This window comes from Mustela putorius, unplaced genomic scaffold (assembly GCF_011764305.1).
Source record: "Mustela putorius furo isolate JIRA1106 unplaced genomic scaffold, ASM1176430v1.1 tig00000813_pilon_pilon_pilon, whole genome shotgun sequence".
In the NCBI taxonomy this organism is placed as follows: Eukaryota; Metazoa; Chordata; class Mammalia; order Carnivora; family Mustelidae; genus Mustela; species Mustela putorius.
The window spans coordinates 5,908,227-5,930,032 of record NW_025421485.1 but is presented as its reverse complement, the minus strand read 5'-3'; the positions used below and the strand labels follow the sequence as shown (position 1 = coordinate 5,930,032).

The window sequence follows — 21,806 nt, the reverse complement described above, 5'->3', positions numbered from 1 at the left end:
CCAGGTGTCTGTCAGGAATTTGGATTGGCAGAGTGAGCGTAGCTTGTCTTTTCTCCACAAGATCTGTAGCCCTAGCTGTGACGTCTCAGAGCCTGGGCATGGCTTGGCACAGAAAGGGTCTCGTAGATGACGGGCCCATTCCCCTCTCTGCTACACGTATCTGGTGGTTGCTGCTGGCTGTCAGCTGGGGCTCTTGGCTGGGGCTCTTGGCTGAAAAACTTACCCATACATGGTTTCTCCATGTGGCAAGAGCTTCCTCAAGTCTTGGTGGCTGGGCCCAAGCACGAGTCCCAAGAAACAGGTACGGCCTCGGAAAATTCTGCCGTGTGTCCCTGGTCAAACAGTGGCAGAGCCCAGACTCAGGGTAGAGGTGGGGACGGTGCAGGAGCACAGGATGGTCGCAGATTCCAGATCTCAGAAAAGAATTTGGGGGCAGTGTTTTCAAAGCACCAGGGTTCATTCTCATCCTCTCCCTCTGTGTGCTCCTTACTCCCTTTGGCAGTGGTGAGAAATCTGGCTCCCATATCTGCCTCCATCTCTTCCTCCCCCTGCTGAGCTCTGCGGTACCCGTGGAGGTCTTCCCCCTGGTGGGGCTCTCTCCCTGCCCCGTCAGGCCTCCTTCTGCCCCAGGGCAGGTATTTTCTCATCCAGGCCACTAGGTAGATGATGGAGCCTTTCAGGATATCTATCCTTCAGTTCTAAGAAATTTCGTTGATTTTTCTTAATGTCTTAATTTCTGTTTTCTTCTTTTATTGCTTTTAATCAAATTCATATTATTCAGATGTCAGACTCCCTTGGCCTTTCCTGGATGTGTATCATCTTTTTTCTCTTTATTCTAATAAGCTGACATCTCTAACAGACTTTGCCTGAGTCAGTCTCAGTGGTTTAACATACAGCAGTTGACTTCTTACACGAAGCTCAGTGCCCTTTCTGTTGCTTGTACAATCAGCGGCCCTGAGGGCAGAGTGGGAGACCCGGACCCCCTTCTACTCCTGCTGCCACTTTCCTAACCCACTCCTGCCCTTTACTTCCTTAAGGAGCCTCTGAGAAGCGCGCTTCGGGCCAGAGCCAGTCCCAGGGCTCCACCTGGAGGCCGGGGCTGGAAATGCAGCTCTGCATAGCCCAGACTGGGCTGCGCTGGGTCACCTTCTAGCTTCCGTTTCTGCAGTGCTGGCGGGCTGGCTTGCTTTTTAATCTGCCTTCTAGGAGAGTTTCTTCATTTGCATTTTCCCGTTCTTAGTAATTGCTGAGTTTTCATTCCAGGTGTCAGATAATTTTCAAGGTAATAGTATCCTGTTTGTTTCATGGAGTCATTTTCTCTCATCTCAGATTATTAATGATGGGTTTGGGGCGGTGTTTTCATTTATGTTAGCTTTTGCTTTTCTGAATAATTTGTTTCTTCCATGTCCTTTGTCTTGTTTTCACTTCTGTTATGTTAGAGGCTCTTTCCTGTAAATCTGGTGTTCCTGCCCCAGAGTTGCCACTTCCACTGCAGCATTGAAACGGACCACATACCGCACCCTCGGCGCAGAGCCGCCAGCGTGGGCTTGGCTGGCGAGCGTCTCACTGGGCAGTTTCACTGGGGAACCTGAAGAACAACTCAGGTTCCTTAGCGAATAGTCTTTGTCTCTCGCCTGAAGGAATCAGGTTTTCTAGGAGTTGAATAAAGAAATAAAGTTGAGCTTTTACTTAGTTCCCCTCCTTTTTTTTTTTTTTAGAGAGAGAGAGAGGTGGGGGCAGGGGCGGAGGGAAGAGAGAAAATCTCAAGCAGACTGATGCGGGGCTCGAGCTCACGTTCCTGAAACCATTACCTGAACTGACATCAGGAGTCAGATGCCACCCCAGCACACTTAGTCCCCGTTTTTTTAAAGATGCTCCTCAAAACTGCACTGGTGTACCCCCTAGTCCAGACACCCTCTGTTCTCCCCTCTCCAAGAACAGAAACTTCTGTCTGCAGTGGGTTGAGAGAGGGTAGTTGCAAGGCTACTCGGGTTGGGCTGGGAATCCAGGGGCTCCACACCTCCTTGAGGAGATTTGGGGCCAATCTTTGTGTTTATTGCCGAGCTCAACCCCGCCCCCGGAGCTTATAAGCCTTGGGGGCTCAGAGCACAGATGGGGGTCCTTCAGGGTCTCCTCAGTGTGTGGGGTCCCCCTCCACAGGCAAGCTGGCCTGGTGAGGATTTGTCCCTCTGGTGGCCACTTCCAGAATGTTTCCTCTTCAGGTTCTCTTTGTACTTCTTTTGGTTTCGGTTTTTTTCTGATCTTTTCCTTGGGAGAAAGTGGGAGTAAATGTATTTCAGTCTGCCTTTTTTAACCAGAAGACTCTCAGAACTTTGTTAATGCTCCTTTGTAAGATCTCTTGCAACAATGTAATGTGTACATCCTCACCTCTCTGTTGGGAGCAGCATGTCCGCAGTCTCCTTGGCTGCTGAATTCCAAGGTGGGGGGCACTCACCGTCTACACCGCGTGCCCACAGGCCGTGCTTCCCCGGGTTCTTGCATCAGGGTCTGCGTCCGGCTTCAGCTTGCTGCCCTCTGCCCCCATCGTTGCTGCAGACTTGCTCCCCGGGCTGGTCTGTCAGACACCAGCTCCTGTGTTGAAGTTCTGGATGCCAGCCTGGCGGCGGCCGGCAACTCCAAAAACAGGGGGTGTTGGCTGCCAGTGCCCGGGGTTGGGCACGGCCATGCTGGGAGTGTTCCCTGTCCAGTGTCTTACCTGCTTCTTGGGAGCTGCTTCTTTTGTGTGACCAGAGGGAGAGCTGGGGAGGGGGACAGAGTGGGTGATGCTACTTCGGGTGGGTGGAGGCCTGTCCTCGCAGCCTGGGGGGTTCTGTTCTATTGTGAAGCAGCACACTGCTGGGCTGCTTGGTAAAGGAAGCTCTACCCTAATCTCACCCTGGGTGAACTTCTGGGTTTTTCCACGTGTTCTCTTAGAGCAGGCCTGATCAGCCCCACGCCCATTTTTTTTTAAGATTTTATTTATTTATTTGACAGATCACAAGTAGACAGAGAGGCAGGCAGAGAGAGAGGGAGAAGCAGGACCCCAGGACCCTGAGATCAGGACCTGTGCCAAAGGCAGAGGCTTAACCCATTGAGCCACCCAGGCACCCCCACCACGTCTATTTTTGTATGGCCCACAAGCTAAGATGGTTTTCGGTTTTTTAAATGATTGAGAAAACCCAAAAGAAGTCTCTGTCATGACACATGATAGTTACATGGAGTTCAGACGGCCGTACCCACAAATAAAGCGTTTGCGAGCGTGGCCCTGCCTACGGGTTTCCGCGTTCTCTGTGGCGGGTGCTGTGGTGGCAGCGTGGGGTTTCCTCCCCAGAGCCTGGAAAATATACCGTCTGGCCCTTCAGAAAAAAGGTTCGCTGACTGGTGTCTTCGAGAATCAGGCCTTTCCTGTGAGTCTTTTCAGTTTCTTGAAAATAGGCATAAACTCAGTGTTATGTTTTCTTCACTTCTGTCTGAGACAGCACAGTTGGCTCCTTTGGAAAGGGGGTGAAGTGGGGGTCGAGAACGTGCCTGGGGGGGGCCTCAGGCATCAGTAAATCTACTTTCCCCTTTTATTAGGGCTGACAAGTCGACCCCACTGATGAGCAAAGGCCAGCCGAGAGGACCTGGTAATTCTTCCCTCTGGACCCGGGGTTACTGCTGCTTCCGTGGGGGCAGCGTGGGAGGGGTTCCCCGCCGCGGCCGTGCCCTGTCTTCCCCAGAGCCCCTGCAGCTCCTGCTCCCGCGCTGCTCTGGGCCGGGTCCTGCCTAACTGTCCCCTTCACGTGGGGGCCGGGCGGGGAGGCCCAGGCAGGGAGGCCCAGGCAGGGACCCACATGTCTGTGGAGGAGCTGGCGGCATCTGCCCCGCTCCGTGACACCCACATGCCTGCACACGGGACGGGCTGCCTGGAAGTCACAGGCGCTTGGGCCTTTGAGGGGCTTTCCCCTCCAGAGATCCGGAAATCTCTGGAAACCTGCCTTTCGGGCAGGCGCGGCGGTTGCAGTCATTGCTTGCAGCTCCCTGGTCGCGCCCGAGGCATCCTGTGACCTTGCTGCTTTGTGGCCCCGCAGGAGTGGAGCTCTCTGGACCCGACGCTCTGGGTGCGCCGTCCAACGCCGCGGCCCTGCAGCCCCCAGCCCCCATGCCCAGGAAGTCACAGACAGTAAGTGGAAGAGCCCCTCCTTTCCTGCCTCTCTGCTCCGGCCGGCAGTGAGCAGGACTCTCCGAGAAACAGGTCTTTCCCTCTTCCCCTAGGGGTGGGTGGGAGGCCTCTTCCTGGATCCGGGCGGGACGCGAGCCCAGAGCGCTCCAGCCGGAGGGCTCAGCAGCCCCAGCACAGCTCCAGGACCGACCCCCACATGCGCCCCAGGCACCAGGCCGCCTGACTCCAAGCACTCCGCACTCCGCTGGGATGGCTTAGCTTTTCCCTGGGCCTCCTAGAAGTCCCCCAGCCCCGAGCTGCACGATCCACCCAACTTGACACGTGTGGGTTCCCGGGCCTGGGGTCAGGACCCCTGGGACCAATTAGAAACAGGGCAGCCCCATCCTCTGCCTCAGGAGTTGAAGCCTCCGTGCCACACTGACCTCTGACCCTTCCTCTTCCCGATCAGACCAAGTTAAAGCCCAAGCGGGTCAAAGCTCTCTACAACTGTGTGGCTGACAACCCAGACGAGCTGACGTTCTCCGAGGGGGATGTGATTATCGTGGATGGGGAGGAGGACCAAGAGTGGTGGGTGAGTCGGGGGCCCGGGCCCGGCTGTGCCTGGGAGGGGCGGGGCTGAATCCTTGCCCGCCTGGCCCGGGAGGCCCGCTGCCAGGTCAGGCCCGCTGCCCGTGCGACCCCAGGACTGCTGGCTGCTCTGCCCCTCCGATGTCTCTTCCGCGGACACCCATTTCTGCGTGGGCCTCACTTTCCCCGGCTGGGGCTCTCCCATGTGAGGGCCCCGTTCCCAGAGCGCACTTCAGGGTCTGAAATGAGGCTGTGTGTTCGGAGAAGGCGCCGCCTCCCCGGCACGGCCCGTGTGCTGGAGGGAGGCAGACGGACAGCTGGCCCGGGGCCGGAGTCCGTGGGTGTTGGTCTTTGTCCTGAAACGAGTCAGAACATCCACATGGGAGTGGGACGGTGTGAATGGCGTGTTCACCAGGTGTGACCCTAGGAATCCAGACGCAGCGCTTAACAGACTTGCTGACGTCATGTCATTAAACCTCAGTCCCCTCGTCTGTGAAAGGGAAATCACCTCAGCACCACCGGAGAGACGATACCGCAGGCCTCAGTAAGAGGCTGCTGTCAAAAACAAGGCCCGTGGGCCCTGCGTGGGAGGCTGGCGGGGTCCGCCCCACGGGGGACACGAAGGGCCCAGCGCCATAGGTGGAGCTCGGATGTCACTCTGCTCTGTTGAGTGCAAGGCACGTCAGGTGGTGGCCCTGGTAGGGGCTTTGTGACCTTGGTGCCCTGTGGTACTGCTGGCTCTTTCCCCTCATGGGACTCAGGGGTCCGTTGGCCAGAGCTCCACCTTCTGTGGGCTTGCGGCGCCCAGCAGCTAGGCAGGGAAGGGGGATGCTGCCCGTGGTCCTGGTTCGGGCCAGTGTGCCCGGCCTCTGTTCCCTGAACCCTCAGTGGGTGGCCGGACCTCAGCCAACTCCCTCCCCGCCCCCCCGGCCCCCTGCCCCAAGAGCTGCAGCAGGTCTGGCTTTCAGGCTCGTGTACAACACGGCATGAGGGTGGGGCTCCCCCGGCAGTGGACTCAGCCTTCTGGAAAATACCTGTTCGTTTCCACAACTGGAAATACAGGAAGGTGTAAAGAAGAAAATCGTGCTGCCCGTAATCCCAGCGCCCCCCCCCCCATCTTACCAATTGTATTACAGTGATTTTCTTTTAGACTTTTACTTACCTGCGTGATTTTATGTGGTTGAGGTCGTACACGGTGTGTAACGGACATACTTTACCCAGAGTGAAACTCAGGGACTCTCGAAGCCTCTGGTGAACGCTTGACTACATTTAAAGGAGCCAACTCACACATTGGCCACTTTCTGTGACTTTGCACCTCACAGACTTCTGACACTCGGTTTCTTCAGGAAAGAAAAGATGCACGCTGGGGGGCAGGAGTCGGACAGCTGACCTGCTTGTGCTCCTGTCCTGTCCTACCGAGGACACCAGGACCCTGGGGCGTGTGCTTCCGTGCAGACCCCTGGCCCGCCTGTCCCAGCGCCCCGACAGTTGGCAGGCACCGCACTTGACCCTTGAAAAATGCGGGTGTGAGCTGCGTGTGTCTGCTTACATGGGGGCGTATTCTGATAAGTGCAGGATAGCACTTAAATGTATTTTTTCTTATGATTTTCTTCAATTTCTCTCTAGCTCTTTTAAGAACACAGGAGGTGGCGTACATGTAACGCACAGGGGTGTGTTAGCCGACTGCCCGCCTTACCTGTGAGGCTTCTGGTCAGCACTAGGCCTTTTGTAGTTAAGATTGTGGGGAGTCAGAAGCTAGATGCAGATTTTCAACTGCAGGGGTGGGGGTGGCACTTGGAACTTCCATGTGGTCAGGGCTCAACCGTATTTGAAACATGAGGCAAAGAAAAAAGGGAAAACAGTTTATCGATGTCTTAGAAAAAGTTCTCTCTTTTCTAAGTCATTCTCTCTCAGAAAAAGTTCTTCTGAACACATTTTTTCCCCAAGTGCTATAGCATTGTTCCTTGAAGTCTCTAACATGTAGAATGTTATCCATTTCAGATTGGCCACATCGACGGAGACCCCAGCCGCAAAGGAGCATTTCCCGTATCATTTGTGCACTTTATCGCTGACTGACTTGCTACTGAACAAAAACACTTCTTTTATCAGTTGTTACGTTCCTGTCTGTTATTGGTACCAAGATTCTTGCCAGGTGACCAGTTTCATGAAATGTCTTGTCCGGTAGCTCACTTCTCTCTGACCCTGCTCTTCTCTTTTACAAGCTCAGAGGCAACTTGTATGTATAAATGAATTGTTTTTATAATTTGTGGTTTTCATGAAATATTGCCATACTTTTATTAGGGAAAAATTGAATTTCCTAAAAGGTGAACTGAAAAGTTATTCTAACTCTATGTAATCAAGATCTTCTGTCTACAGAATTAGCTGAACCTAGAAGGACCTGAGTATTAGACATTCTTCTGGCCTTTCCCTGTCCCGCTGCTAGAGTCGGTGACCCTCAGTGGAGGTTTTTAGGAAGTCAGTAAACTTGCTTTAGAAGTAGCCCAGCCCTGGACTTCCTAGAGGAAACGCTATCAGTTCACCTTTAAAGACATTTTTTTTTTTTTTAAGATACACTTAAAAGATTTCCTTTGGAATCCACACGAGGTTTAGTTAAAGCAACTTGAAAACTTACACCTTAGCATCGTGCTTTCCGGCCCTAATTTGTGAGGTCGCAGCTCTCATTGTGTTCTGCATGTGCGTGTAGCCTGTTGTGAGCGGTCCCACCTAGCACACCCGCCCGTGGTTTATTACCGCGTGTGGTAATAGCAGCTAATTCAGTTCCTGTTCTAGAAACCTGCATTTCCTGAATTTGGTTAAAAACTAAGGATGATGGATTGCAAAACCAGTTCTTTAAACTAGTTTGTATAAGCTTTAGGTGCTCTGGAATTCTGCTTCTCCACCCTCCCGCGTGCCCCAGCAGAGGACGGTGGGCCAGCCCCACTGCTCACACACACCTGCTGTTTCCCACGGAGCATACCTCCGCCTTCCCCTTCTGGCCCCCGGAATGTTTCCTCAATTTAGTGTCTTGTATTTATATATTATACCAACAGGAATGGTAGATAGACTGTTTTGAACTCGAATCTGTCCATCTGTTTGTAATCAAGAACATAGCTGAAATCTGTAGGTCCCAGGTAATAAAATCCTCCCGAACAGACATCCCAGTTCCACAGCGGAAGTCCCATGACGTCATTCTTCAAGAAGCTACTGGGCATGGGGGGGTTGGGTCGAGTGCCAGAAAATCGGAATTCAGTAGTTCGCGAACTTGACTGTCATATCTCTATTTAGTAATTGTGAGCATACGACTCTTGGCAGGAATATTGGACACTCTGGCACTCTTTGAGGATAAATAGGCCTTGAATGCCCACTCGGATTGGGACCAGGAGTGAAAGGGTAAGCGTAGGTCTGGGCTTGGAAAGCGAGGCAGCGATGCCTCCGTGGTGACGATGGTACATTTGATGGGGCAGCCCGTCTTCATTAGGCAAGACCCTTCTAAGTGCAGAGCTTCTTTTTTTTTTTTTTTTTTTTTAAATTGCGTTATACTTCTTGTTGCTGTTATAAAGGAAAACAGAACAAACTGGAATGTTTTATGATGTTGTGTGGCGACTGCTTTTTAAAGCCTCTCAGAGTTCTGGGTAAAAATGTGTCAGCTCTGTAATTAAAGTTTGTTTTTTTTTTTTTAAAGCACTACATCTGTTTTCACTAATTGTTAATTTCTGTTGTTCGAACCCTTCATTTAGTTAATTCCCTCACAGATTTAAGAAAGTAAATAGATTTTGCACAGCGCACTTATGTGTATTTTAACACAGTCCTCTCGCATCTGTGTCTTATAATCAGCCTTTTGGCCACTTGGCGCCAACTACCCAAGGAAGTGAAGTGGATTCCCGGCACCCTTTCACACCGGTCCCAGACTAATCCAGCACGCTCACTGGTACAGAACTAGCTCAGAAATACTTCCTCCAGTTGACAATTCGGTGGTGCTACTGTGCAGTAATTACTACTACTCTTGCCAGAGGAGAAATTATATTAACCTCCCTGATAACATCCTTTCCTAGTTATTTGCTCTCTGCAAATTAAAAAACAACTGAGAGGAAGGAAAACCTTGTAGATAACTATTTATACTTAAAGTTTACGTTTCATGAACCTTCGCTGCAGGATTCTGGCATCCTGCGTGCTGTCTGCCATCAGATCGGACTCGTAGGGGCGAGGGCTCCCGCGTGCAGACTCCTGGGTCCCGGGTGGTGCGCCCCGGGGCGGGGAGCAGCCTGCGCAGCCGGGAGAGCGATGTGAGATGTACGATACTCCGTTCGTTCACACTTGATTACTTCGAACTAGTTGCAGCGCAACTGTATATATTGTATAACCCGAATCAATTCTTATTTTCGTTGTCTGTAATGCGGTGATTTATAATTAGTTTATAATTAGAGCATGTTCAGTAAGTTGACTCCTCCTGTTCACTAGTCATTTGACTGGAAAAAAATAAAATACTTTTAAACGGACATGGTGTTATTTGTGATGCTTTTAATCCTTCAGGCCCTACTGCATATGAAAATGGTCCTGTAGAAAAACCCACCGGCCCACTGTACAGGAGATTCTTCACGCTATCTGATGCACGCGGTGACCTTTCTTCTCTGAGGTAGAGACTCTGGTTGACCAGCATGGCATCCTGACCTACACTTTTAAAGGTTTACTTTTTGTGACCTGAGTTGGCCGTGTCGCTCTTCCAAAACCAGGGTGACCAGAGCTCCCAGCCACGTGCTGTACAACCCACAGCAGCGGCCTCCTCAGAGAGCCCTCTCTGCTCACCCACTCACTGCCTGCACGTCTGTCACACTTAGGTGTTAGGCACATTTGGGTTTAAAAGCGACAGAGGACGGGTACCTGGGGGGCACAGTCAGTTAAGCGTCTGCCTTCGGCTCAGGTCGTGATCTCGGGGTCCGGCGTTCGAGCCCTACATCAGGCTCCTTGCTCGGCGGAGAGTCTGCTTCTCCCTCTGCCCCCAGCCCGGCTTGTGCTCTCTCCTGATCTCCTCTCTCTCTCATAAATAAAAGTGACAGGAGAGGTTTCTTTTTTAGTCCCAGAAAACAGACAACCTCATTGAGACTTAACTGTAATAAGACATTTTAATAGAAAAGCAAATGACCACTATTTTATACACTGGTTTTCTTCAGAAAATCTCAAGCAAGGGATCACTTTCGATCTCCAGAGTAGTTCAGCACTACAGATGGAAACCTACTGCCCTTCCGCACGAGGCTGGCTTCCACGGGGCTGCAGAATTCAAGCTTTCTCAGATGTTAACACAGAGTCAAAAGCGGTGGATAAAACTTTGCAGATGGCTTGTGCCTGTTCCTGCGGTAAGTGAAAAACGCACAGTGAGACTTCACCGACCTCTTCCTAAATTAGCGTGGCCAGCAAATACATAGATGTGCCGCTCTCAGCACCTCCCCTCCACCTGCACACCAACAGCTTTGGGAGGGCTGGTCACCACGTCCCCTGGACCGCCTCCTGTGCTCCCTCTGGGAGAAGCCCCTGCAGGCAACGCGTAGGAACTGGGCCTCTGGGGACGACTGTGACAATCATAAGGGGCTGCCCTGCCCTTGAGATAACTGCACAGGTGAGTGCTAATCCTGGCCCAACTGACCATGCGCAACAGGTCCAGGCAGCCGGCCGACCGCCGAGCATCAGCCGGCCCAGGGCTGCCCCGTCTCCAGCCGCTGAGAACACTGGCTGGCTCCTCTGGCTCTACCCACCCCCTATGAATGGGACCAAGCGAGGCTGCAGGAAACCTCACCAGGCTGCTGCACTGGTACACCCAGAGGCTGTACTCCTTGTTGCTGGCATCGGTGGTCTTCAGGGCTAGTAAGCTTTTTCCTGCCCCCAGGCCATCGTCGTAACATACCATGCGGATGATTAAATACAGAGCATGCCGGTGTAAGACGTCCTGGGAAGTCGGGGAAGGAAAGCGTGACATATGGGCATCTTCTGAGCAGAATTTACTCTGAGGCTCTGAGCAGAATGTATCTATGCATCTGGCAGAAAACAGTGGTAGAGGTTTTCTTCCCCGCAAAGGGATATTCCAGAATGGTCAGTTACGGGGCTGCCTGCCTTCAGGGTTAGCCCTTCCTACTTAAGATTCCAGAAAGGAGTAGGATCTGAGTTCACGGTCCTGTTCTTTGTGCCCAGCATCCAAGCTGACAGATGCCCTGCGCCGAAACAGGCTCCTAAGCCAAGACTGCATCAGGGGCCCACAGTGGGGGGTGTTGGCTGGGGAGGCCCCACCATCCAGGAGCAGCACAAGGAGGCCTCTCTTCAGTCACCCTAAGAAATCGATCATTTTTTTAAGACCAGCTGCCAGGATTGTTTACCAACCAACAGTTATGCAAATAAGCAGAGACTCCCAGCCTGGAACCCCCTTTTCCCCTAATAAATTCTATTACTGGGCACCTGGATGGCTCAGTGGGTTAAAGCCTCTGTCTTCGGCTCAGGTCATGATTTCAGGGTCCTGGGATCGAGCCCCACAGCGGGCTCTGCTCAGCAGGAAGCCTGCTTCCCTCCCCCTACCTTTCTCTCTGCCTATTTGTGATCTGCTGTCAAATAAATAAAATCTTTTAAATACATAAATAAATAAATAAATTTTCTTACTTACATATTGATCTGATGATGATACTTTTATACCATACTTAGAAACTCCCATGATAAATTCTTCCTCCAGAGGAACGAAAGGCAACTTTCCATCTTGCTTTGAAGTAAAAATAAATCACGTGAGCTACATTAAAAATCCATAAATCTGACTAGTCAAGTTTAACATCTGGCTATCACAAATCCAAACCCTTTCAAGAATGTGGGTTCACAACAGCCCAGCAAAAACTGTTCCTCAAAGAAGCAGAAAAACTGTCACCAGGGTTTGGTTTGGTTTTGTTTTCACAGTCCACAGACCTGAGCAAATTTCACAGCCATTTGTCTTGATGTTATCCCTAATCTAAAATGGCGATCCCTCTCACAGATCCCAGCCAGGCTTAAATATTCACATTAGAAAAATAAAGGTATTTAGCTGTCAAAATACTCAAGGCTTGTGCTGACGTCAGCACAGGAAACCATCAGGAAAGAGGGCTGCAGGACCCACTCCTGAAAGCCATTTTACATCCATCCCAGTCGGCAGGCATGTCAGCTTGCCCCCACGTCCCGGGGCTGTGAGCCTGATGCGCGGTTCCTGGGAAACAAAGCGGCAGGTGACAGCTGATGGCTTCCCTAGCAGATTATCCAGGTTTATCCCCTAAACCAGAACCCTGCTTAACTTGCCTAATGCACAACAGAACGGAGAGCGGGCCATCAGTCCATGTCCGTGCTCCGCTGTGTGGAACCACCTGCCCGCGTTGAAGAAATTCTAGTAAAGCAGCCGTGCCCACATGCCCCGATTCCTGGGTCCTCACGTGGCTACGGGAACCTCTGGCCAGTGGTTTCTCACAGGAGGGCTCGAGCACTCCAAGAATCAAGAGCTGGGATAACACCAACTCGAGTGTGTTGAGGGGATTTTCACAGGCCCGAAGTCTACGGCCCGGAGCAGCTCAGCAGTCCTGACGGCAGGAAGCTAATCCTCGCGCGCTTCTGGGGCGCAGATGTCATGAGCGACCTTTTCAGTGTCATACTTCGGGGAGGGCTTGCTTGCACCCATTGGGATGACAGATGCAAACCAGACGCCAGGACACTGCCTGCACCCGGACCAGCAAAAGGTCTCGTGGGACGCACATTTGCCGGCTGCTTCCCCTCAGACGGGAGAGACTCCTGTGCTCTCCAAGGACATGGAGCCTCCAATTTAGTGACCTGTTCCTCCACGAGTCACCAGCCACACAACCCGAAGAGTAACCAGCGCTCTAAGAACGGGCGAGGGAATCTTCCCTTGGGGTAATGACCCTTCGCTTAAACAAACACAAAGACCTGCGATGGCATTTTCTGGAAACTCAGGAAGCACTAACTGTCTTTGGCCCATCCACTCCCACACTGGCAGGGGTACAGATCTTACAGTATCTGAGGCCCCGACTTCACACCTTGGCTTGGTCGTCGCTTTCATTCTTAATTTTCCTTCATAATCATTTCTTTTTTTGAACTTCTTGACCGGGGTATGTTTGGAAGCCCACCTCCCCTCAACTCTGGTTGCTAACGGTGTGAGGGCCCGAACACGTCACCTCAGCTAGGAGACCCGTTACTGGAGGGGCAGTGGCTAGCTGGGGGGAGATCTGGAAAGGCCGGCAGAAGTTTTCAAAGACAGACCTATGGTGCATATAACCCGTCACCGCGCTCAGCTCCTCATTTAAACAAGGCAGTGAGCCCCAACAGAGTAAAAAGTGCTATTTTTGAAAGAAAGAACTCTCTGTTCCCGTGGGACTCCCCATCTCTAGGCACCTGTGCCACCTATGATCACAGTGCTTGGTAAATATTTAACAGTGATAAAAGCGATTCTCTAGAATGTTCTAAAATTTAAAATTTTTTTTTTTACCTGGGCAACATCTATGTAATTAATGAGGTCTAGAGGCCCTTCAAGACTTTTTCCTTCAGAGAATTTCAGTTTCTCAATGGCACCAACATATTTTATCCGAAATTCCGCACAGGTATCTAAATTGTTGTTGCTTTGTCCTAAAGGTGAAAGAAAAACTGTTAACAGTAAGACTTCAAAAGAAATATCTACATTAGAGAGTATCCTCAATCCCTTCACAAATAAAAAACACTGTGTCATCAGAACTTAACCTTTAATGAAAATAAAAAAAAAATCTAATGCAGGATTACTTGAAGTAATAGGAAAGAACTTGGAATTTAACCTCCTCCTCCGTGACTCATAATATACTAGAAATATAAAAATCTCAATAAGAGGGGCGCCTGGGTGGCTCAGTTGGTTGGACTGCCTTCGGCTCAGGTCATGGTCCCGAAGTCTTGGGATCAGGTCCCACATCGGGCTCCCAGCTCCGTGGGGAGTCTGCTCCTCCCTCGGACCTTCTCCTCTCTCATGCTCTCTCTCACTCTGTCTGTCTCTCTCTCAAATAAATAAAATCCTTTTTAAAAAAATCTCAATAAGAGTAAATTAAGGGCGCCTGGGTGGCTCAGTGGGTTAAGCCGCTGCCTTCGGCTCGGGTCATGATCTCAGGGTCCTGGGATCGAGTCCCGCATCGGGCTCTCTGCTCAGCGGGGAGCCTGCTTCCCTCTCTCTCTCTCTCTCTGCCTGCCTCTCTGTCTACTTGTGATCTCTGTCAAATAAATAAATAAAATCTTTAAAAAAAAAAGAGTAAATTAAAACAGGAGAAAAATAAAATGTCAACTAGATAATGATTGAGTACCTTCACGATACATGAAGATATTTAAGCTTTTTTTGGTTTTTTTGTCCCTCTTTACTATGTTCACTGTTAACTTGTTTTCCTGACTCAGCAAACCTGGTCTACATAATAATAACAGGTTTTTTTCCTGCAGAATAATGCCAGACAGGAAGTCCCTTCACACGAACAGATGTTAGGGTACATGACACAGGCAACAGGCTGAAGAACCGTGTGCGAGGAAATTGATCCAGGGCCAACACGGCCACCATGCGTCCCCGTATCTGCCACGTTAAAGCGATACTCTGTGGCTACTTCTAGGTTATGCTTATGGTTAAAAAAAAAAAAAAAGATGCCCACATTTTTAATATTTTTAAGGCCTCTAGACCTGACACTACCGTGCTCTCTCGTACGTGATATGGTTCCTGTCTTCATGCCACCCTCTGTTGTCCCCACTTTCCACAGACTGTTGAGTCTAGATTTTAAAGGGAAAAGTATAAAGACACTTTTTTGTAGACAAGAAAAGGAATATTTTTTTTGTATTTCCAATTAGATGCTAGCTGTTCTCTAGCCTGGGTTAGAAGCCACCTTTTGACCTGTAAGGAGCTACTAATCTCAGGTGGCTGCATGCACGTTTGCAACGGTCCGTGGCAGGGGCTGCCCTAAGGACTGTGAGCTCCTGCGGGCCCCCAGCGGCTGGGTCTCTGCGGAAGCAGCTCCTCCACCCTTTCAGTCCGCAAGAGGCTTCCCCTGCACCCCACGAGCCATGCAATTCCTGTAGAACTCACACTCTGCTACCCCATATCCTAAAAAGCTGGTCTGAAACCTCTGAACTGTCACCACGACATCGGCCACACGTTTGTGCTCCGGGCGCCATGAAGAGCCGATCGCCCCCGTGCAGCAAGTGGCCGACCCCCTCCCGCCAACCCACGTCCCACCAGATCTTGGGCCATTTCTAAACTCTCGCCAGACACGGCGGAGACCCAGAAACCTCAAGTGCGTGGGGATTCACCGCGCCCCTCGGTGAGGACGTGAGCCTCACGGAGCCGTCTCAGCTTCTCCGCACCTGAGCTCTTGGTCGAGTCCGTGTCGAGGCTGGCCACGGTGCTGGATCGGGAGAGCCCGCCGAGGCTGGAGTCCACAGACTGAGAGGCAGCAGACACACACAAAGGCAAAGAGAATTAGACATGTCTTCTCGCGAGTTCTCTGCCAAGTATTCGCATTACTCAACGGGGACAGCTGCATCAGCGTCGACAAAAGCAGGGCAGACTAATGGACTGGGGCAGATTTTTCTAAAGACAAATTTTACAGCAAACTTCAAAACCCAGGTAGCCCCACCTGCCCTCACCAGAAGACAACATCAGGTAACTGCCATTACCCCTGCCTCCTCTGAGGCCCCTGGTATTTGGGTCGGTGTGAAAATCTACACCTTGCTTCCACGTGATGCCCAAAAGGAACCGCGCGTGGCATGCAGGCGGCGAGTATGATTCCACACGATAAAACAAGCAGAGCTGGCCAGCGGGTGAGCGATTTACCCGAGGTTACATCAGGGAACTCGCCCAGCCCCCCTCAAGGTCTGCTGCTCCCAAACCAAGTGCCTCTGCCATGGGTCCCATGGGTGCCTGGCCCGCTCGGTCACGTGCAGACCACCCGACAGACGGAGCACAATGACCAGGGCGAGATGTGAAGGAAAACCAACACGGTTGTTAAGCAAAACACGGAGACTCATGCGTGCCGGCGCCGCTTCCACAGAACCGTGCTCGGGGTAGGCTTTGTTCCTCTGGAAACGACATTCTGTGAAAACTTTTGATTTCACAGTCCCTCACTTCTTTGCACCTCAAGTCAAAATTAGATATTAGAAGAGCAAGATACTCAGATTTTTTGCATGTTCAAGAAGTGCATCGAGGCGAATGCGAAATGCATCAGGTCTTATAAACACGTCTTTTCCCTTTTCCGGTAACGGCCCTTCCTAGAGTAAAACGTACAGTGAGAGGAGAGCCGCAGGCAGAGACGCTCCCCGTAACGCTACACGCGGGACCGGACACTGGCAACGCCGCACACTCTCCACGGAGCGGGAGGGACCCGGAACGAGGATGCTGCTACAGCCCGACGCGGACGCCCGGGAGGAGCTCACGCCGCGGACTGAGCAACAGTGAGCTTCTGTGCTCGGATCTGCTCGCCCACGCTGGAAACCACCCGGCCCCAGCGAACCTCTCTCTGCTCGAGCACAGCAGGAAGGGAGAAACTGGTCTGCTGTTCCCACGTCCCGAACAGACAGCAAGGAAAGCTTACCTCAACCTAAAGACAAACCCAACCATCACAACTTGGCTTGGAGACCACACGGAGGGTCACCACCATCTCCGGGGGGAGTCCTCCCGCGCAGGGGGCCCCCCTTCTGCCCCTCTCCAGCCCCCAGCCCCCAAGCCAGAACGGAGAACCAAGGCCTTGGAGCTACCATCTCAAGCTACCAGCAAGTTCCCTTGGGAATCCGAAAATCTACTCCGCCGACAGCGAGCCATCGAGTCTCTTCATCCTTTCTCTGGTCTGGAAAATAGGAAATGGGCCTGACCAGTTTCCCAGGCTGAGGGCCTCACGCCAAGGCTACACAGCCAACAGCAGGGAGGGCCTTGACTACCTTTAGTTCAAAACCCTTCAAGAAAACTCCGTCTTTCCACTCGAAGGCAGGATTCCTAAAGCGTCAAGTTTCTATGGTTCTGGCTAGGAGCATCTCTGCTCAGCGAAAGTCCCGAGTGGCGGTCATGTGCGTCTCCACTCCCTGTGGTGTGGCCACTGGTACCCGGGGTGGTGCCCACGGGCTCCTCCCTGGCCTCATGGCGTCCTGGCACTCGCATGCTCTCAGGGTGGAAACTGAGAACCACGGACCGGGACCAGGGGTGAGGACTCAGGCCTCGACGGTCCCTTTGCAGTCACAGACCCCACTTCTTTAGCGTCCTAAACATGGCATTTGCCTCACGACCCAACTCACTTGCTATTAAGTAAACGGCATTCTGGTGGTGCGCACACACCCCACGCCCCGGAGTTCAAGAGCTCTGCCCCCTGCACAGGCCTAGAGTTCCGATCATGCAGAACATTCAAAAATCAGTGTTTCAGTGAGACCATTCACACGCCCTGTGCCATCCGGGTTCGTGAATTTAATCATCTCGGGAACTCTCCAGAACAAAAGAAAATTAAATTAAGCACAGACTGTGTCTCTAGTGCCAAAAATGAATGTCAAAACACACCGAGTCCAAGGTGGTTAGTATGCTTTGTGCACAATCAGTCAAGAGAACCCAAATGCTCACTGGGTCACGATTCCGGTCCTGGTTTCACCCCCTACCTTGCTCTTAGTACTGATTTCACTGCTCTGCGAACTGCTGCTACTGTGTCGCTTTTTGCCTTTCCGAAACATTTTTCACCATAGCTGGATCCCAACGAGCTCCCCTAGAAGAACAAATGGTGGTTAGTCAGAGCAAGAAAACCAACTTGAGATCACTTTATGCGCAACAGGAATAAAAATCATCAATTCCTCCCCTGGCCGCGGTGTATTCCTCCTACTGGATACAGAAATCGTTTCCTCTGACCATCGAATCTGGACGCTACAGCTTCATTCTTTCTTTCCTTTTAGATTTCAAAAATCTAACCCGATGTACCAAAAGGACAGCAACCTTCCTGTCGAACGTGGGGCTGTGAAAGGCTGTGAAATGCCTTTCATTGCTCTCGGAAGTGACAGACACACTCGGAACACTCAAGCACCTTTCTTCTCTTTAATCAGCTCAAGAATGAGCAAAAGAGGTACCGCACTCTTTTGCGGTACCAACCGAGATCCTGGCACTCAGCTGCTGTCTCGGGCTGGCATCCCGTGAGTCACGGCACTTAGCACAGAGGACATGGCTGCCTCTCAGAAAGGGGCATTTTTCTCAATGTCCTGAGTGATCTTTAAGTTAAAAGTCGACACAAAAATGTTCCCACGTGCCACCTCTCTCCCACAAGGCTAGCGAAGGAGGCGACCTTAAGTTGTCCAGAGTCAGTCTTACATGTATCCCTTTCTAAGTCATTGTTAATGCCCCGGAAACAAAATTTATCCTTGCGCATTTCACAGGAGCACATCTATTATACTTGAAAAATTACTGACTAATCTGCATAATAGTTCATGGTTCAAATGTTTCCAAAGATATTGTGTCACTTTTATCCCCACGACAACCTGGTGACACATTCAGGTGCTCCAGATGTTTTTCTTTTTTTTAAGGCTTTTCCTCGCCTGCGCTGCATACGATGCTGGCGGCTCCTAGCCGCTAGCCTCAGCGGGCCTCCGGAAGGGAGACAGACCTGTCACCCATTTTTCAGGAGGCGTCACGAGTAAGATAACCTCACAAATTTTTACCGAAGATCGGATCCTACAGCGGGAATGATGGAATCTGCTTACGGTAGAATGAATACTACTTTATTGTCTTCAAAGGTCCCACAGCTGGCAGTGTGCACAGAGAACCTCCTCTCATTCTGACATGGTCAATTCTTTTCAGAAAATCGGGGTACCTGCTGAAGGAAAAGGAATGAGTCAACCATGGGGCAGTCACTGAATGTCCCTGCTCCCATCAGAAGTTTCTCCCACCCTATCTGGATACCCCATTCTCAGTCCACTCCCCAGGGTCTGACCTTAGGCCACTTGCCCGAGACTGACTCCCCAAGCCCAAGCTGCCTCTTTTTCATTAGCTCCATCAGACAACTTATTTCTAGGTTTTTGCTGATTCGTGAAGTAGCAAGAAAATCTGATTTGTTCACTCATTCCTGAGTGAGCATCTCTTAGGTGCTGGGGGAGATAACGCCCCTGACCTGACCTCAGGGAGCCCATTCTCAGAGGGATGAGACAGCCCAACGAGAAAACCAAACACATGGCTAGAAACAACTGATACAAGGAAAGCAAAAGCGAGTTCAGGAGAAGCAAGTTCAGGATTTGCAACTGATACAAGGAAGGGTAAGCATTTTAGACAAAAAAAGATGCTCTGAAGAAGTGAACAGTAAGGAGACCTGAAGAAGGAAGGGAGGGTGGCCACATAAGTGCAGAGGAAAAGCCTTCTGGCAGAGAGTAGGGCAAGTGCAAAGGTCCTGAGGGCACACGCCAGCTGCAAGGAACAGCAACAGGCCAATGTGGCTTTCACTGCAGCAGGAAGGAGGGAGAGGGAAAGATCCACAGAAGCTCTTGGAAACCGCAACAAAAGTCTGGGGTTTGTTTTGCATTTGACAGAAAGGTACTGTTAAAAAGCAATTAAGTGATAGGATGAGACTTCTGTTTCAGGAAGATGATAAGCTGCAGGTAGAGAACTCGCTGCATGGGATATAAAAAGAGGGAGATGAATTCTCAGGCTATACTGGGGATCGCTTGCTGCCATCGATCACCTAGCCTTCAAGGGACCATGTTCAGACGGATGAGATGGCAAGAGAGCCTTATTCCCAGATCTACACAAACTGGGTTAACCTAGCAGCATAAAGTGACATGTTAGCACTCTCTGATTGGTCAAAATCTTGGTATGTATTATATTTAAGGACATTGTATCTTAAGTGTGTGTTTCAATATATGTATGTTTCAATATATATATATATATGTTTCAATATATGTAATAATTTTAAATGCGATTTTAAAATAAAATTTGATTCTATTGCTAGTGAAATCCTGAAACATCCCTATAAGCCCCCAGAATACTAGAATGCTTTGAAAATCACCCCATTGGTATTTTCACGTCTTTGCAAGTCCTTAAGACTTTCCATCACCAGTCTAGGAGCTGAGGAAGGGAAAGGCATTTTATTAAAGTCTTTGAGATCTGCTGCTATTTCGATGCATATTCTTAAGCAAATCATTCTTGTCTCTAAATTATTCATGCATGAAAATGAGGCCAAAGATACTGATTATCACTTGGATGTTCCAAACTTGTCAAATGCAAAAATGCCTGACGCCAACCCTTCCGCTCCCCTTCCATATCTGCTCCACCTCTCCTCTCTCCCTTTCAGGAAATTCTAGCATTTCTGGGAGAAGCCAGGAAATCACCAACCGTGCAAAGTCCTCCAGGCCCCACGTGGAATGAAATACCAAGATCCACTGACTTTACCACCCGAACAGTTCACTCATCCATGCCTCGAACGGGCCATTGCCATCACTAGACCACTGCTGTGTAGGAAACTTTTTCATCAGCTGATGATAGCAGTGGCTGGATCCTGAACCCGTAACAATGCACAGATACACAGTTTGTCGTGCGATTTAAGGAATTTGTGTCCCAACGGGACCCCCTGCCACTTCAAATCTACCACCAAGCTCCAGCTAAAATGATTTCTTTCAAACTCAAATCTGATGTCCTTATCGGGCTTAAAATCTTTCGCTGGCTCACCAACATTAGAGACCAAAGTCAAAGCGCCCTGCCAGGACCCACAAGGTCCTGCACGACGGGGCTCCTATCTACCTCTCTAGTTTCATCTTCCACAACCAGCTTCATACCTTATTCTCTCAGGAATGCAAAACGTTTCCAGGTCCTGAGCATGCACTCTGCTCTGTTTCCTTGCTTTGCTCCTGCCATCCCGACTGCCTGGACGGAATGCCCTTGCACCTTTTACGCAGTCAGCTAATTACTCACTTTCCAAGACTCAGTTCAGGCTGCTTCTTAACTAGAAAGCTTTGGCTGGACCTCTGGTTTGGGCTAAGGGACTGGTACTCCACACCTCGAGCATATACCCGGACCCTAGCATTAGCCTGCTGTTGCCTACTTAGAACTACCTTAGAACTATCTCATTGTGAGCTCTCAAAGATGGGGGCGAGGTAATTCACCTCTGTGACCCCAATGCCTGGCACAGGCTGGCAGAGGACATGCTTAATGACCCGAAGAACCTTCTGGGAAGATGACATCCAAAGAACTTCCTGTCTTGAACACCTACCGTGTACTGCCCAGTGCGAGGTGCTCCAGATACCCGTGACCCTCGCTAACGACCAGCAAGGGTGCAGTGGCACAGCCCCTTTCAAACGAAGAAGCCAAAACTCCAAGGGTCTTGGCCAAGGTCGCCAGGCTACTCATGGATGGGGCCAAGTTCGGCACCTAGAGAGACCCCATCCTGCTTCCCACCTAGTCCGCGCTGTTCTGTTGCGCCTGCCACGTGCAGGTGCGCACGGTGACAGCAAACAAGACCCACTCCCCCCGGGCCCTTCGCGGCGAGGGAAGGGGGTAGGGCGGGAGGGTGCAGAAACCAACAGGAGCAGCACGAAAAGGCAGTGCTCCTCACGCCCCACAGGGCACAGCCTGACTCGGGAAACAGCCCCGCGGAAGCTCCCGCTCCCGCCGCCGAGTCCCACGGGGCAGAACCACACACGACACCTGTCGTCGCAGGAGCTGCCCGCCCACCCCAGACAGGAACGGCGCACCGGGGGCACCGCAGCCTCCCGCGGGCCCGCGCCGCGCCGCCTCGAGGCCTGCAGGGGTCGCGGACCCCGGGAAGGCGGGTCCCGGGGGAGACCGCGGCCCCCGCGGCCCCACCCATCCGCCCCACAGCGGGCCTCCCCACCCGCGCCGCCTCGGGAGCCGGCGTTCCCGGCCAGGCTCAGACCCGGTTCGGCCAGGGCCCGGCTCTCACCTCACGGCCGCCGGCGCGCCGCCGGGGCCGCCTGTGGTCGGGGTCAGACACCCAGGGGAACCGACACTGGGGCAGCCGCTCCAGTTCTAATTCCAGCGCCAGCTTTTCCGGCGCCCCCGGCCCCGCCCGCCGAGCCCCGCCTCCGAGACATCGCGCAGGCGCGGTCTGAGCCC

At 51.6% G+C, this 21,806-nt stretch overlaps 2 protein-coding genes across 14 annotated transcripts in view; one reads left to right on the top strand and one right to left on the bottom strand.

Annotated features, from left to right (window-relative positions):
• The window catches only part of ASAP2 (ArfGAP with SH3 domain, ankyrin repeat and PH domain 2), a 166,805-nt gene extending 157,580 nt beyond the window's left edge, over nt 1–9,225 (top strand). For all 8 annotated transcript variants that reach the window (XM_045084889.1, XM_045084890.1, XM_045084891.1 and 5 more), the window contains 4 exons: nt 3,577–3,626; nt 4,071–4,162; nt 4,611–4,733; nt 6,731–9,225. In XM_045084889.1, the coding sequence (XP_044940824.1) occupies nt 3,577–3,626; nt 4,071–4,162; nt 4,611–4,733; nt 6,731–6,805 (340 nt within the window). In that variant the 3' untranslated portion in view covers nt 6,806–9,225. The remainder of the gene's footprint in view (nt 1–3,576; nt 3,627–4,070; nt 4,163–4,610; nt 4,734–6,730) is intronic.
• A 610-nt stretch (nt 9,226–9,835) lies between these two features.
• On the bottom strand, nt 9,836–21,784 carry ITGB1BP1 (integrin subunit beta 1 binding protein 1). Of its 6 annotated transcripts, none has more exons than XM_045084904.1 (8): nt 21,634–21,784; nt 18,407–18,558; nt 17,363–17,466; nt 15,092–15,170; nt 13,221–13,357; nt 11,373–11,465; nt 10,518–10,667; nt 9,836–10,075 (listed from the first exon to the last, which is right to left on the bottom strand). In XM_045084904.1, exons 3-8 carry the CDS (start codon nt 17,432–17,434, stop codon nt 10,004–10,006), a joined length of 603 nt encoding a protein of 200 aa, XP_044940839.1. In that variant the 5' UTR covers nt 17,435–17,466; nt 18,407–18,558; nt 21,634–21,784; the 3' UTR covers nt 9,836–10,003. The 6 variants fall into 6 exon arrangements, with proteins under 6 accessions (XP_044940839.1, XP_012908356.1, XP_012908355.1 ...); XM_013052902.2 differs by having other exon boundaries at nt 18,449–18,558; XM_013052901.2 differs by having other exon boundaries at nt 18,407–18,561; nt 21,634–21,782.
• Between the last annotated feature and the right edge of the window lie 22 nt (nt 21,785–21,806).